Genomic DNA, 17,319 nt, shown 5'->3' on the forward strand with positions numbered 1-17,319 from the left:
TGTTGATCTTACATAACTTTTTAAATTGAGATTAAATTGATATGGACCATAAAACTATGTGTTGACATAACTATGTCTTCAGCAAGTTTATCCCGTACAAACATAAGAATTATAATTCAATATATCTGGAAGAGACAAGGATGGAGAAAGCTTGACTAATGAATATTGAACTTCTGATTTTTCCATAAGCTACTAAGTCATCCAAAGAATAGCCAAATGAGAACTGATTGTGTGATATTGTCCAGTCAACGTTTTCTGTCCTGAAGGCTGAGAAACTGTAGTGGCTGGATTGGTTTTGAGTAATGGATGATTTATTTATAATATTTAAAATTGCTCTCTTAATTTCATGACAGTGTTACCAACAATATTGTGTTTGTAGATGGATAAATGGAAACCAATGTCTAATTAACAGAAGGTTTTGTGGTCCAAAGAATGAAGTGCTAAATATTATTTCTTGGATCTTATCAGAAAAAAATGTCATTAAAAAAAGATAAGCATATAAATGCAAGAACAGATTTAAGATTGAATGAAAAAACTTACAATCTAATATACAGAATAATTTGTTAAGATTCCAAAATGGGAAGGGAAGGCTGAATGTGGTTTGAGATCTCAGCACCACCATTTTGTCTCCCCCTGCCATTTTTACTGTATCCTATGTCACTGTGTAATTATTTTTTAAACATTTTAGTACACTGACACCAAGGGCTCAATAAATGAGAGTGCATGGGAAGCTGAAACAACTCATTTGTTGCATCTCCTTGAATGAAAAATAGGAATCAGTCTGATCATTTCTATTACAGAATCATGCTTTGAATTGATCTGGGCTGTTGCATGCAGAGCCCAGATCAATTGCATCTCCAAAAGGGGGGAGAGTGAAAAATAGGGAGGGGTATCTTTGCCCTTTTTGGAAGAAGAGGACAAAGCCAGCTCTAAAAACCAAATTATTATTTGGCTAGCAAATTTAGAAATATATATTTTTTTGTCTGCACAACTGGGCTTTTTATAGCAATTTAGAATCAATTTACCTGAATCATCTATTTGTTAACATATGCAATTACAGCATGTACTGTCAGAAAAATATGCCCCCAAAATCTTTAGCTGTCTTAGAAACATCTGAAGTAGTGAAATATTTAAGAGAAGCTGTATTTGAATTAAAATTGGCATTTATGTAAGAAATTAAAGAATGCAACAAGGGTCAATATGGATAACGTTTACATTTTATAGAACAAGAATTTGGAATATCCAGTTTTGGAAAATTAGTGGGCCCACATTTTAAGAAATATTAAATATTATTTAAAGATGAAGCTAATCCATCAGAAAATTCTAGGTTGTGTCTGTTGGTCTCTCTATGATAAAGAAATGTGAGGGCTCTTTGATTAATATAATGTTTTCTTTTTCAGGGGAAGAACATAGCTTTGTAGAAGTGAATATAATAACAATATGGAATTTAAGATTTTATGGAAAACTTTGGCTTTATTGAGCCTGGGGATTAGCAAGAGAATTAATTTACATAGATTGAAATAAAATAAGTAAGGCTTCAGTTGTTGAAGTGAGGCTTAAAGAGATGTATCTCCATCAATCTTTGAAACGTCAAATAAATCTTACTGCTAAACAGTAAAAATAAGAAGATGGAACATTAAGTTTATATATGGTCTAAATTTAACAACATGTTAAAGAATTGAGCTTGCTGTCTACTAATATTCCTCACTAGGATTTGTTTTATGAGTCTTTTTCCTCTTTCTCTTTTCAACTTTTCAGTTTATGATCACCATTATTCTTTTTTATTGTATTACCACAGATTGTTTCTTTTTATATTTTTTCCCTGTTAATTTCACTTATAAAATAATAAAAAGTACATTTTAAAAAGAATTTCAACCCTTCTTCCTCAGAGTTGATGGGATAGCAGTTTTCACTCAGTAATCTATTGTCAGTGTACAGCCCTAGAAGATGTATTATATGGCCACATTGTAAGAATTGAACAGTGGCATTTAAATGGTCGCAGCTTTTGGTTGAGCTGTCATTTAAAGGAACATCCTTTAGAACAGTGTTTCCCTGCCTCAGCAACTTTAAGAATTGAAGTCCATACAGTTTACAGTTGTTGAGATTGAGGAACAATATCTTTAGGAGAAGTGACTTTCTTCCTGAGGGTGATCCAAGGACTTTGTCAGCCCATCCTATTTTCTACTTTGTGACAAACGGTTTCCTTCACTTTCAAATCTGAAAAATATATGACTTAGATCTCACAAATGTTTACATTTATCTTAGGCATTTCCACATTCATCTTTAAAGTTGTCAATATATGTCTAATAAATTAATACAGATAGCACACATAATTCTCTTCCAGGATTCAAGGCAGTATAAATTGTGTAGTCTGCTCCAATTTTAGCTTCACCATAACTTGGTAAGCTTGGTTAAGCTGAGGGAAAAAGTACCATTTAGTTTATATGGCTGAGGGGGGATTTTTCACTTTAACAATCGCAGACCACCACAACAAATAGCCTGAATAACTATTTCCTATTCCCAAATAAATATTTTCCTCTATTTTTATAATATGTTTTATAAAAAAGTCCCATTCAATTCAATTATCAAACATTGATAATTATAACAATAGTAATAACTTATATACATCCTGACTCTCAATGCCTCTGGATGTCTTACAACCATCAAATTACAAAATTACCATTCAATAAATAAAAGGTAAAAAATTAAAAAGATTAAAAAATGCCTGGTGTGACCTGGGTGAATTTACATTATTTGTAGATCAAGGGGATTAAAATTGAGACCCCCCCCACCTATTTAAAAGAAAGGTGGGGAATTTATCTTTCCCAAAGTTCATCAAAGAGTTCTTGATAATAGCTTAGCCTGGTTTATTTTAAAGAAAGTTCTCTCAAGTTTGTAAACTACAAAGATGGGGCAGTGAGATGCCTTTGTGTGTAGAGTGTAGCCTGTTCATTAAAAGGCACATTCAATTGTATTCCAGAAGGGCTTGTGTTTTTTTACTATCTAAAATGTTGGTGTAAAAGAAAATTAATATCCTGGCTGGCTTGTGTTTTTCTCTGAGGCAGATATTGATGAATGTGCTGAGGGGATCATTGAATGTCACAACCATTCACGCTGTGTTAACCTCCCAGGGTGGTACCACTGTGAGTGCAGAAGCGGTTTCCATGACAATGGAACCTATTCACTTTCCGGGGAGTCCTGTGTTGGTAAGCAAAGCTCAGCAGAGAAGTACTATTATTGTTCTGCCTTGTATCAAGTCCAAGGACCATCTTTGATGTTAATCTTACAATGTAACCAACCCTTTATGTAACTCAGCACTAATTTGCACAATACAAGGATTATTATGAGAAAGATGACATCTCTAAACAGTAACATGAAAAGTGGTTTTGTGGAAGACATATTGTTGATATGACTCCTGTCCAGAGCATCATTTCAGATAAAACAATATCCTGTGAAGTAGATTACTATTTAATTCTTCCAATTCTTTGCTTTAAACTTTAAAGATTTAGCCATGTAAAATAAATATTTATAAACACATTGATCAAATTTGAAATATTGTTTAACTTGACATTTCTTAATATGAGTTGTATTTTTGTCACCTGCCTTGAGAAATAAGAATCAGCTTAAAACACAGTATATTGAATAAATGTAGTTCTAAAATGTTTTTTTAAAGCAACAGGTAATCTTTATAGGTGTCTTTCAGTGCAGAAAAAGGCTTGAGTCTTTTGTTGCATATGTGGGTTTTTTAGGCTGGGTGGGGTGGTATACAGAAATTGTGATCCACTAGAAAAAATAACTCATAAAAGCATACATACAAGCAGACTCATCAGGATAACTCTCTTGCAATTCTCCATACTTCATTACCTGTTGATTTTAGTTTTCTACTGTCTCTTATCTTTCGCTTTGACGAAAAGGAAATACCATAGCAACTTTGTGCAAGTAAATTTGGGAGTGACCTCACTTATCTTAATTCTTCACCTTATTTCTCTCAACTGGATGAGTTGTAGTCCTGCCATGGACTATAGTGAGATGACACAGGCAGATCTTTGGGAGAGGTGTTTTCTGTTTGAAGAACTGAAAGTGGACTCAGCAATTCAGGCATGGTTTTTTCGTTTGCACAGCAGAACTTGGACTGCAAAATTCAGCTTGGGGGAATTGAAGACAGCTGATGGGCAATGATGACTAGTCATAATAGACAGCCACAATCATGAACAAGGCCGTTCTGAGTTAGGCATTTGAGGAGGGTTACTAGTGTTGGAGGATGAGATTTTGAAATAGTAGCAGGTACAGGTCAAGATTTGGGCAACGTGTTTAAGAAGCCCATTATTATGATTTGTATAGCTCTCATTTTTTTCTTCAAGAAAGAGTATCTTGGTTCTTTACAGTATCACATGGGGAAGTTTGGTATATCCTCATGTTGCATATTTTTATTTGCATGCAGTCTCTCTTTCTGCCATTTAAACGAGCTGAACTTGAATTCTCAAAATCCCCAGTCTACATAGTTTTCTGACAGAATATTGTGAGAGGTGTTTCAATATATATTAGCATATATTAGTTGTAAAGAGCTGTAATATAGGAGCTGTGCTTTACATTACATTATACTGTCATAAATAAAAGCATGCATTTGGAAAAAGGGGGCTTTTTATGCCTTGTGTATAAGGGAGATATATGTATGCTTTCTTCTCTTTATACCAGTGTGGTATAATAATGAAGATGTTGGGCTAGGATAAAGGAGATACTCAGCTATGGATGTCCTCTGGGTGACCTGGGAACAATTGCCCCTTTTCAGCCCAACCTACTTCACAACGTTGTTGTGGGAAAGAATTAGAGGAGGAAATCCTCTTTATTGTGTCCTGGGCTTCTGAAGGAAAGGGGAGGTTATACATTTAATTAACTAAAGTAGCTTGCTCTTTAGTTTATGGTTTATGTGATGTACTTTCCCCCCTCATTAACTGTCAACTCTGTAGGCTTTTAGACTGTGAGCCAGCTATATATCAAGCAGGTATATGCAGACTGGGATATGTGCCATTTTTTAATGAACTGGTTTATGAATGAGCAGATTTGACTTTGGGGAAGAAAGGCATCATTTTATTATTAGCTTTTGTTTAGCAGCTGGCTGCCCTCACTGAGGGGTAGCGAAACTGGAAAGAGCCCAATTCTTTACCTGAAGGAACCTCAAGGTATCAATCATGGAAAAGCTAGGCAGCATACTTATGTTGTGCTGCAATGCTACACTCTGGCAGTCTGTTCTTCCTGGTAAGTATATATGTCCTCCACACAGTTCACTGCTACTTCAGGTCCATGTCTTGCCAACTGCAAACACAGCATTCAAAAGAAACTCTTTCTGAGTTGCCATCTGGCAAATCTAGTTTACACAGCAGAGGCCAATAAGTGGTAGCTATCACCTTCAACCCTAGGTCAGGCTTCTCAGCCAGGAGTTAATTGCTGTGTACTTAGAACCACTGAACTACATCAGTTGAAATTGTCTGTTATTCATAAGGAAGGACAATAAGGATCACTCCTTTATAACTGCAACAGAAATTATAGCACCGACTTTGGGTACAATCCTTGTTGTATTGCTTAGACGTGAAACAATGTCAGTCAACTATCTTCTTCTACATGTCCCAAGGTATATGGTTCATTAATGCTTGTTGAAATATTTAACTTCAAAAATGAGAGATAATGTGGTTTGCTCACTCAGTCTGTTTCTTTACCTTCCTATCTCCTAGAATGTAGAACTGAGTTTCACAGCTGGTCTTTATATTTTAAAAATCCTGAAACAGTTTAAATTGAGTCATTGAGATGGATAGCCATAGAAATTGAATGAATGAATGGAAAAACAGAGTTGTTTGTTTTGTTGAATCTGTTACATCTCCAAATATCAAAGTTTCTTGGGCCTTGAAATAAATGTGAAACAAAGTGCATGAAAGCCAGGATTCATTTGAAGGTGAGCCAGTCAAATGTTGTAATTCAAGGTAGAGCTGTCCAAATGGAGCTCATTTATTGCACTTGATAAGGTAGGACAGTGATGGAGAACCTTTTTTGCCTTGGGTGCCAAAAGCACATACGTGCGCGCTATCACACGAACTCGAGTGCCCATCCACATAACTTAATGTCCCCCCTCACCTGTGTGGACCGTGCATTTTTGCACAAGGCTTCCTCGCCACTCCCTGCTCTGACTGCTTCCCCTTGGATAACACCCAGTGAGGGGAGACGTTGCTCTGCCACTAACGGGCAGAGATTGGGGTGGGGGTGGGGGGATGCTCAAGTGTGCTCCTGTGTCAAAAAACTTTCCCTTATCATTCTCCTGTGTAAAGATTGGGCCCTTTTTACAATGGCAGGTGTGAGTCCAGTTGCTAAATTCTCCCCTTCTATTAAAGAGGATCCTGGGCACTACAGTCAATAGACAAATGAGGAAGGGAGCTGCTGGCACAGGGGAAAGAAAAGCGGCAAGAAAAGAAGAAAAAGCAGCTTTTTTCCCTCAAGGTGGCTGCTCTGTTTCCCCCCTCCCCCGTGCTAGCACAGAGGATCCTGCCTGGTCCCTGCAATCCAAAGGGAAATGAGGAAGAGAGCTATCTGCATGAGGAAAAGACAAGCAGCAAGGAAATAAGGAAAAACAGCTTTTTTCTCTCAAGGTGGCTGCTCTGTTTCCCCCCCCCTCCCCCGTGCTAGCACGGAGGATCCTGCCTGGTCCCTGCAATCCAAAGGGAAATGAGGAAGAGAGCAATCTGCATGAGGGAAAGACAAGCAGCAAGGAAATAAGGAAAAGCAGCTTTTTTCCCCTCGAGGTGCTGCTCTGTTGCCCTTTTCTCCATTTCAGCACCACTCCATGGAACCTGACCCACCCCCCCATTGCCCAGGTCCTCGCTTCTCCCAAGCATTTCTTTGCCTATTTAATTTCCCCTCCGTAGCATTTTTCCATCGTGTTTCTTGCCGTTTTGGACAAGAAAACAAAGTTTGTGGGACTAAAAAAACCTCCTTTCAATCAATCAATTCCAACTTTGCAAGATCTCTCCCCCCCCCCCCCAAGTTGTAATTGATTGAAGTTTTGTTTTAGTCCCACAAACTTTGTTTCTCTGCACACGATGGCAAGAAACGCGATGGAGCTGGAAATCAGGTAGGCAAAGAAATGTTTGGGAGAAGCGAGGACCTGGGCGATGGTGGGTGGGGCAACCTCGATGCCGTAGCACTGAAATGGAGAAAAGGGCAACAGAGCAGCCCCGTTGAGTGAAAGAAGCCTCTTTTCTTCTTTCCTTACTGCTTGTCTTTCCCCCCTGCTGGTAGCTCTCCTCATTTCCCTGTGGATTCAAGCGATCGGGCAGGATCCTTTTTAGTCGCAGGGGGAAGGGGGGAACAGAGCAGCCAGCATGAGTGAAAGAAGCCTCTTTCCTTGCCGCTTGTCTTTCCCCCGTGCTGGCACCTCTCTGCTCATTTCCCTGTGGATTCAAGCGATTGGGCAGGATCCTTTTTAGTAGCAGGGGGGAGGGGGGAACAGAGCAGCCAGCATGAGTGAAAGAAGCCTCTTTCCTTGCCGCTTGTCTTTCCCCCGTGCTGGCACCTCTCTCCTCATTTCCCTGTGGATTCAAGCGATCGGGCAGGATCCTTTTTAGTAGCAGGGGGGACGGGGGAACAGAGCAGTCAGCACGAATGAAAGAAGCCTCTTTCCTTGCCGCTTGTCTTTCCCTCATTCCGGCAGCTCTCTCCTCATTTCTGGTTTGCATTGGGCTGTTTTTCGCCCTTTGGAGGCTTCAGGGAATCCTCCAGAGATTAAAAAAACTATCAAAAAATCAGCTGGCCAACGGGTGCATGCACACTGGAGCTGACAGGGCAATGCCTTGTGTGCCCTCAGAAAGGGTCCGCGTGCCGCCTGGTAGGAGATCTCATGCTGGAGGGTTTGTTAAAAAAAATATAAAGAAGCAGGAAACCACTGGCATCTTAAATAAGGATTTTAGAACACTTTATAGCCACCCTGAACTACCTTTCTGTGCTGTTCTGAACTGACTATTGTATAAGGCAATAGAAACCCGAAGTATATTGGCAGAGGTTTTCCAAAGTGCAATTGTGTCAAAAATGCCCCATTTCAAAGCATTTTATTCCGCCAGTAGATAACATTCTACATGAAAACATTTAAATTTAAGGTCATTATTGGATAGGTAGAATTTTGCTGAATTATCATTTTACTGAAAGCAAAGCTCTCAGAATTAAACCAGCAGGATCTAAAGGATTTCAAGGTGGTATTCTTTCTTTCTCCAGAATTTTTTTTAAAAAATGATTAATTTGCAGAAACTATGTTAAAAAATTCAGGGTTTTTTCCTGCACTCATTTCCCAAAATGCAAAAGCATCAACAATTTTCAATGAAAGAGCATTTTCAAGAGAAAAAAAATAAAATCTTATTTGAGCAAAACTCACCTCCCAAGGACTCGTGCACTTCCTTTTAGCATTTTTGGCAATATGGAAGTGATTTGATCATGGTTTATCAATGGATAGAACAGATATGGTATTCTCTGGAAATCTGCCCTGATTATTAACCAGCTGGGCTAAAAAAAATCCAGACTAGGAAAAAAAATATCATAATATGGCTTTCTCCAGTTCCTCTGTCAGATAAACAAATCTAGTCAACTTCCATCGAAATATTTTTGAAGCCTAGTCATGCTACCAAGAAGGGATAAAAATATGATTCAATCTATTTTAATTTGATTCATGTATCTAAGAAATAGTTCACTTAAAATATGTCAGCATAATTTGCGATACTTTTTGGATAAGTAGCATGTACCTCCTTTCTTCGCACTTTCTCTCTGTCCCTCCCTCATTCCCTCTGTCCCTCCCTCCCTCCCTCTCTCTCTCTCTCTCTCTCTCTCTCACGCACACACACACACACACACACACACACACACAGACAATATAATATTGTAAGGGAAAGAAATATAGTAAAAGCAATATAATACAGGTAGATAACTAAACAATTATGATTAATGAAAAGATTGAAAATATTAAAGGACTAATATATTCCATATGCAATTGAAGTCAGAGTATTATAAGTCATTTAATAGCCAATTTCTAAACAAGAGATGTCTTTAGTGATTTGTAAAAAAAAATCTGGTAACCCAACTGAGAACAAGAAGAGAAAAAAAGGAAAGCTATTAATAGTAAATATTAACATTATTATTAAATAGGGTTTTTTAGATTTTATTATCCTGCCTTTATTATTTTTTTACAAATAATTCAAGGCAGTGTACATACTTGAAAATCTCTTCTTCCTATTTAGCAACAACCTTATGTTGTCTAATTTTTTTTCATTATGCTCCTTTAGTTCTATTAGTAGTGCTTGTAGATTCTTGGCATTTTCAGAGTATCATCAGCATAGCACAATATATTGATGTTTCTTTCCTCTGATTTTAAAACCACATTCACTTTGCAAACCAAGAACAGGTACAAATCCACTGTTTGATTACAAACAAACAAACAAAAACACAGGCAAAATAAATATGCAATTAAATCCAAAACTTAATACTACACAGCAGTAATATTAATCTACAAGAAGAATTCATCTACCTAGTTCACTCATCTCATACAGAAAATATTACTGTTCCAACCTCTTCTCACAAATACATAGACAAAAAGCATTCAACATATGGAGAAAACATGTCCCATAACATTGTAAAATAGTCACCTGTAATGAATCTGGGTACAGATGAAAGGTTGAAAAACTGGCCCTGTGATGCAGCCATAACAATCTAGAACTGACTACAGTTAAAACTGTAAATATAAAAGTGGATTTTAGGAGGAACCCTTCTATTTTGCCACCTCTTACTATATTTAGCAGCACTGTATCAATGGTAGAGTCCTTCAAATGTTTGGGTTCTATAATCTCCTAGGACTTGACATGGACACTTAACATTATTACCATCATTAAAAAGGCACTACAAAGAATGCTCTTCCTGCATCAACTTAGAAAATGCAGGAGCTGGAATTATTTAGTCTGTCATATGTACTTCTATAACTGTCTGGTTTGGTACACCAACCAAACAGGACAAGTACAGGCTCCAATGGATAATTAGGAGTGCAGAAAAAAAAAAAACAATTGCAGCCAGTCTGCCTTACATTGAGTACATGTACACTGCATAAGCCAGAAAGAGGGCTGAGAAGATACCTGCAGATACCTTATATTCTGAACACAAACTGTTTTAACTCTTCCACTTGGGATAGTGCTATAGGGCATTGCAGGACAAAATAACTAAACACAGGGACAGTTCTTCCCCTCAGGCTATCAGTGTACTAGACATCTAATTCTCATAATGCTGTCTAATGTCTATGTGTATTTACCCAAGTAGTATGACTGTAGCATTAATATCATCCTTATTTTTCCTTCTACTGATATTATGATGATGATGATTATCAACGTATTAATATCATACAATGATATGATGATGGTGGTGGTTATCATTATCCTGTTGCTTTGCATGTACACTGAGAGCTTCTTCAACGGAGACAAACTCCTTGTGTGTCTAATCACACTTGGCCAAGTAAAGTATTCTAATTCTAGATGGTTGGGGTCTTATATGGATCTCGATAAAGGAAATCAAGAAAATCAGAGAAAGAAAAAATCAGGAATCCACCAGATAAATCACATGAATCTTATTCTTGTGTAAAAGACTGGCATTTTCAACTAACCATTATCCAAACAAGCCTTTGCTTAACCTAGATATCAACACAGAGTGCATACTCTTCTGCTGACAAAGTAGAATAATGCATCTTTTCTCTTCCTATGTTTTTCCTGAAAGTGCAGAGTATGCTTTTTTCAGACCAAGTGTTGATCCATTGCTTGTGAATTCACCAGCTTGTCATGATGGCATGAGTTGATGGACTGGTCCAAAATCACCCAGCTGGCTTTCATGCCTAAGGTGGGACTAAAACTTACATCCTCCTGGTTTCCACTCTGATACCATAACCACTAGATCAATCTAGCTCTCAAACTATCTATGCACAACAGAAATGTTGTAGACACCTCAAATTTGCATATCGTATTTTTAGAATATAAGATGCATCCCCCCCCCTAAAAGAATGTGGAAATGTTGGTGCATCTTATACACCGAATGCAGCCATTTTTGACCTCCCAAAGCCGCACCCCCGCATCCCATTTTTGCAAAAAATGTCCAATTTTTTGCAAAGATTGAGGCATTTTTGCCTTCCCCCAGCTAGAAGCACTCTGCAGGCTTCTGCAGGGCTGGGGGAAAGACAAAAATGTCTCAATTTCTGCAAAAAATGACCCGTTTTTTTTACTTAGCTCTTCAAAACTTTTTTTTCTTACTTACCTCTTTGAAATCTTGGCGCGTCTTATACACCGGTGTGTTTTATTGTCCAAAAAATACAGTAAGTACATTTTTCTTTTTGAAAAAAATAGTTCAATGGACCCAGAACATCCTTCATCGTCACCTAATGCTGGAAGATAATGGAATGAGGACTGAAGGTTAATGGAATTGAGAGTGGGTCCCACATGGCTTTTCTTTTATTTTCCATGTGCATTTCCCCCTTTTTTGATCTGCACAGTGATATTGAGGTTTATAAGCTTAGATACTTTTTTTTACCAGGTATAAAGTGTAAATAGAATATTAAATTAATGAGGTTATTTTAATTAAATAGCATTGCTAAGCCATCTGCTATTATATCCAGATGCCAGAGAGATTAAACTATGTTTTAGTTCTATTTATTCTAGCCTCTTACAGGCATTATTTTTTGTAATAATTATAGCTATGTAATGATAAAGCAAATTGTAACCATTTTAAAAGTATTTCAGATAATTTCTTTTCAAAGATGACTAAAGGAACAACTCACTGCTTCCGTATTGTAGTTCCATTGGCTTCCAAAATAGCTGTGCACTAAAGTAAAATACAGTATGAACATTGTAAAGACATATCTCTTCTGAAAATGTTTGGCAACATCAACATTGGTCTGAAAAAATGCATCAGTTAAGTATGTTTCCCTATGCACACTTATGAATGGAGAAATCCAAAAGAAAGGCAAATGGTGGCATTCTCAGAGAAAAGTATAATTCCACTGCAAAAGGTATTAGAATTCAGAATGATTATTGTTCACTAGGATTTCTGCAACCTATCACAGCCTTAGAAAATCATCACAAAGGACAAAATCAGTGAAGGATTGTTGGCATCAAGTAACAGCTGAGACTTTGGCAAATAAGATCATATTCATAAAATAACCCCAAGAGAACACGAATCATAAGTAGATGATTCAACATTATCAATCATGCTCAAACATTTTAGTATTAATATTTTAGCTTGCTACTCTGCATTATCACCCTGCCAGTTACTATTACTGCTTTTTAACCCAAATAATGGGCAGTTTTGGCAGGATTTATTCCTAGGGTTTATGTTAGATGTATCTCAACTTCTTACCATACCAGAACCCCCCCCCCAACCCACCCACCCATGTTAAGTGGATTTGGTACTATTCTTATATACAATATGTTGCATAGTATACAGTATGTGTAGATATATGTTTTACATGTTCATGTCAATCATAGCAGCAAAAGCCACTTAAGAGCTTCCTTGTTAAGCTTGAGCTTCAAACAATTTTCTTCTTTGTTTAATGCCTGGAATAATTTCAATGGGAGGCGGTTTGAGTTGCAATTCTTATTAGATTTTATCCTGATTTTCTAATGTATAAAACTCAAGGAAGCAAACATATTTAACTCTCCTGCCTCCTATTTTCTTCCTGTGAGGTGTATTGGGCCAAGAGTTACTAGTCCTAAATCAACCAGCCAGTATTTGTTGTGTTGTGTTGTGTTACATTGTGTTGTGTTGTGTTTTGGTGAGGTGAAATTATTTCAGCCGAACAAAAAGTAAAAAATATGATGGATGTGATTAGCATGATAATAAGAATCAAGTACATAATATAATGAAGGAAGTGACCTTCTATTGCCTGTATGATTTGAATAACCCCTTATAATTAATTTAATCTTTGTACAGTAATAAATATGTGCACACATCTATAACAACTCGTGTGTATTATCAATCTCATAGGGCTGCCCCAAGCCATTTTGTTGTCTGAAGTGGAACAGAAAATGAGATTTTTCCTCTTGAGGTTAACATTTATAGTATTCAATGCCAGATATATATAATGCCTTGATCAGAGAAGGAACCTTAATGTAGGAAATATTTACCATTGCAAAGGAAAGGACATTCTTTTGGGTAAGCATAATGAGATGAATTCTGAACTGCACTGTGAAATCCTCTTTGACAATGCCAAATGAAATAAAACCATGCTTACTGCCTTAAAAAGCTGATTCTTTCTCCAAGAATCTGGATAAGGGAAAGCTGGAGCCCAAAGACTGTAACTTTGTGAATCGAGGGGCATAATTGAGCCTGCTGGGTATTGTTTTTGTGTAGGCCAGAAAACAGTTTTCATACCGTGTTCTGCTTGTTTTTGTTGTTATTATAAGAGGCCCATGTTTACAGCACATAAAATAGATGGTCATGTTAGTCTTTTAAATCAGTAAATGAAGTCATAAAACCACAGGCACTCCTATTCTGGGAGATACAAAAAGGCCATCCCATTCCATTTTCTGATGTTTTTGATGTCGAGATATCTGTCCCCACTCCATACCCAGGAAATACTGTATTTTCTTGGGTCTAGTCATCAAAACACTACTTTTTTTTTGTAATATAAAGAGCATTTGTCTCAGACAATTTTTCCTACCATAGCACCTTCTTGTCATGTGGGCACTACAGTTTGAGAACTTCCAGTTATCCCCAGCAGATTAAGTATAGGTAGATGGTACAGAATATTCTGCATAAATGTACCTATTTTTAAAGTTACAAATATTTTCTGTTAAGATATCAGAAATATTATATATTTAAGCTTTCGTTCAACAGGTATGTTTGACATAAAGTGAATAATTTAATTTTTCATTATTCTCTTCACACTGTATCAGTTATTGTAACTTATTTTAATAGGATTAATGTTTGTATTCTAATCCAAATAATTTATGGCAATCAAAGTGTTCCTAGGATTATAATTTTACCAAGGATTACTGTCAGAATTGAGACCCACTGAATATATTGTATGTGAATATACAGTATGTAGAATTGCATTCATATTTACATTTTCTCGCATCAAATACTGTAGTTCTCACAAGGAACTCAGTATTAAGAATATGGTTTTCCATTTTGTAGGAACTCGAAGGATGTTCTTATTTTATTATATATATTATTTTATATTCAGGTATCAGTATATCTCACTTGAAAAAATGCTTTTTGAGTGCCTTTGTTTTTTAAATTATCATGCAATTAAGCAATAAACTTCAATTTAAAAGAGAGAAAGCATCTAATGTCTATGGATATTTTAAATGCAGCAGCATTAAAGGTTTCCTGACTTATTTCAGTGCTTCTAAAACAATACCAGTTATTTTAAAATGTGCTATCACTGTGGAGTCCTTGGTGTCCTCTGAACTTGGTTTTTTGCTTACAGACATTTTATTACCCAACTAGATAACCTCATCAGTGCTAGTATGGGTGAGTGGGTAACAGAGGTGCATTGCTCCCGGTTCGGCCTGGTTCAGCCAAACCAGTAGTGGAATTCAGGCCTGGGTTGTAGAACCGGCAGTGACACAGGCCTGCCATGCCCCCGGATTGGTTCCCTCATGACTGCCATTTTGGTTTTTAGTGACTGCATGTATGCAGTTTGCTGTTAATTGTTCTGCCCATCCACGAAGAACAATTTATATTGAACAGTTCACGTGCACGGATTGCGAACCGGTAGTAAAACTGGTAGCAACCTACCCCTGGTGGGTAAGAGTGGGAAGGAAGTGAGAGATCCTTGAAGAAGTGTGACAAGCTTCTGAAATGAATGGTATATTATCAACCGCTCTTGTAGTATGATACAAGCTAAATAAAAATTAAAAATAGAACTGTGGAATGAAAAGAAATGTTTGCTTTAAACAGGCATTCACTTTCTAATTAGGAATTATAAATATATCCATTTGCTGGCAATATATTTAAAAGTTCCAATTACATGCCCTATTGGAATTAATTAAATATATCTAGAATGAGTATTAATTCTGTCTAAAATATCCTCAATATATTAATAAAAGTAAAGAAAGAAATCTGGATGATCATATTACACTCTTAGAAAATAAATGTATAAGTCATATTTTAACGCTGCTTTCACTGAAGTGCATATAATTGGTATACTTAAAACCTGGCATCTAAAGTAATCAATGTATTCCAGAAAACTGACTAATTAAAGAATGGCCATAAATCTCCCCCTTCTCATGCATAAAACAATACATATCAACCTTCCCCGAAGTGGACTCTCTCTGTGTTAGACTGCAGCTGTCCAAATCTCCAGAAATATTTCTGAACAACTGTTGGATGGAATGAATACATCTGTCCTTTATAGTTAAAAAATCAAAATATGGGTAAATTACCGTGGGCAGCTAAATCATGTCTGAAGACAGATAATAATAGCAGTAGAAGTAAGTTCTTTTGTTGTTGTATTTCATCAATTGTTTCCAATACTCATTTCCTATAAGTCCCAGTGTTGTGACAGTAGGCATTTCTCCATCCCAACCAGGCAAGGTTGACTCAGCCTTCCATCCTTTTGAGGTGGGTAAAATGAGGATTCAGATTGTTTGGGGCAATATACTGACTCTGTAAACAGCTTAGAGAGGGCTATAAAAGCACTATGAAACAGTATATAAGTCGAAGTTCTATTGCTATTCACAAAGTATTTGTAATTTTTTATGTATGGCCAAGTTGAAAATAACTATTGTAATGGAATTGGTTTGAAGTTCTGATATATGGATGAGTTTTCTTTTCTTTCCCTGACTACAAAATATCTCTGAAAGTTTTCCAAAATTATCTGCTTTGATTAATTACTGTAATTAAAATATGAACATATGCCTTGTTATAATGATTGCATTGCAATACGTTTTCTTAACGCTGGTCAAGAAAAATGTTTATCAGTTCTAGACAGTTGAACTAGATGACTTGTGACCATTGGGTCATTCTGTATTCCACGAATAATATAGGCAGAGACCATTTCCCGTCACCTCACTCTTCTTCTCCCAAATCTACAGAATTGCTTACCACTCTTTGTGGCAGGGGAAAAACAGGAGCTCTGGACTGTGATAAAAACTCATGCCTGTTCCCCATTATAGTGTATTCTCAAAGGCTCTTTTCCTCCAGGGATTAAGAGGACTCATCTATGGACCGTCAGTTTCCACAACCACCCCTACGTTGCCAGCAGGCATTTGAGACAGTCCCTATTTTTTTTCCTCATTCATCACTGTTGTTAAAAGATTTCAGAGTTTGTCTTCAGTTCTAAAGCAGACATCAATTGATTGCAGAAACCAGACAGAGGAAGAAAAGAGGGTGGGGATTTATCCCTTTCATCTCCCCGTGCACCACAAACCTACAGATTTCTGAGAATAGTAGTCAGAAAGCATAGTGATACTGAAGTAGGCACACATTTGCCAAATTCAATCCCACAGGAATCATGGCTCCTGTATTTTGGATGCCTTCTGTAAATTAGGCCACTTGAGGAAGGTTGATTCAAAAATTATTGCTCTGCGATGCACTGTTTCACCCAAATGAAGATTTGAAAGTATCAATTAACTATTTAAATAGGCACAATAGAGCATTAGTAGTATATAGATTCTCCTCCTCCCCCCCTTCTTCCTTCTCAACACAATTTGCACAGATAAATAGATGAATTTTATCAATATTATTAGTCATTTTGAAAAGCATTCATTTGAATTTTTAATTTTGGAATGGGGAAAACAAAGTTTTTGATGAATGTGTTTTCACATAGTAATTATGCTTTTTGGAATTGTTTCATTAGAAAGAGTTGTTGTTCTCAGTTTCTGGCAGCTTCATCTCCCAAAAGTTCCTTTTTGGCAGCCAACAAACGAGGCATAATTAAATCTTTACTGAAGTGAACTATTTAATTCTGTAGTGCAAAGGGATGACAAAATAACATTTTAAGGACAGGCTTATTTGCATTGCTGAACTACTTTCTTTTGATTGTTCAATTTACTATTTTTAAGAGAATTAATATCAATATTCAAATATAGGTGAGATTTCTTATCCTAGGCTATTTATATTTTGGTAGAACTGTAGTACTCTTAAACAATCTAGCTTTTTAGTTTACCTGACCTCTGATTCTTTATGCAGATTTTATCATAACTTTGGAACACCTTGAGCAATTTCAACCAAACTAGGTGCATATATACTTACTCTAGAAACAAACATTGTGGGGGTAAGACACCCCTCAGGCAGAGGTGAGTGCCTACGGTTCGAATC

General features: G+C 36.8%; 1 protein-coding gene across 3 annotated transcripts in view; it reads left to right on the top strand.

The window, feature by feature from the left end:
• The window catches only part of NELL1 (neural EGFL like 1), a 609,773-nt gene that overhangs the window by 561,926 nt on the left and 30,528 nt on the right, over nucleotides 1-17,319 (top strand). For 2 of the 3 annotated variants that reach the window (XM_081938833.1, XM_081938832.1), the window contains exon 16: nucleotides 3,066-3,206. The exons of the other annotated variant lie outside the window; for it this stretch is intronic. In XM_081938833.1, the coding sequence (XP_081794959.1) occupies nucleotides 3,066-3,206 (141 nt within the window). The remainder of the gene's footprint in view (nucleotides 1-3,065; nucleotides 3,207-17,319) is intronic. 3 annotated transcript variants of the gene reach the window in all.

This window comes from Natrix helvetica (assembly GCF_964273705.1).
Source record: "Natrix helvetica genome assembly, chromosome: 1".
In the NCBI taxonomy this organism is placed as follows: Eukaryota; Metazoa; Chordata; class Lepidosauria; order Squamata; family Natricidae; genus Natrix; species Natrix helvetica.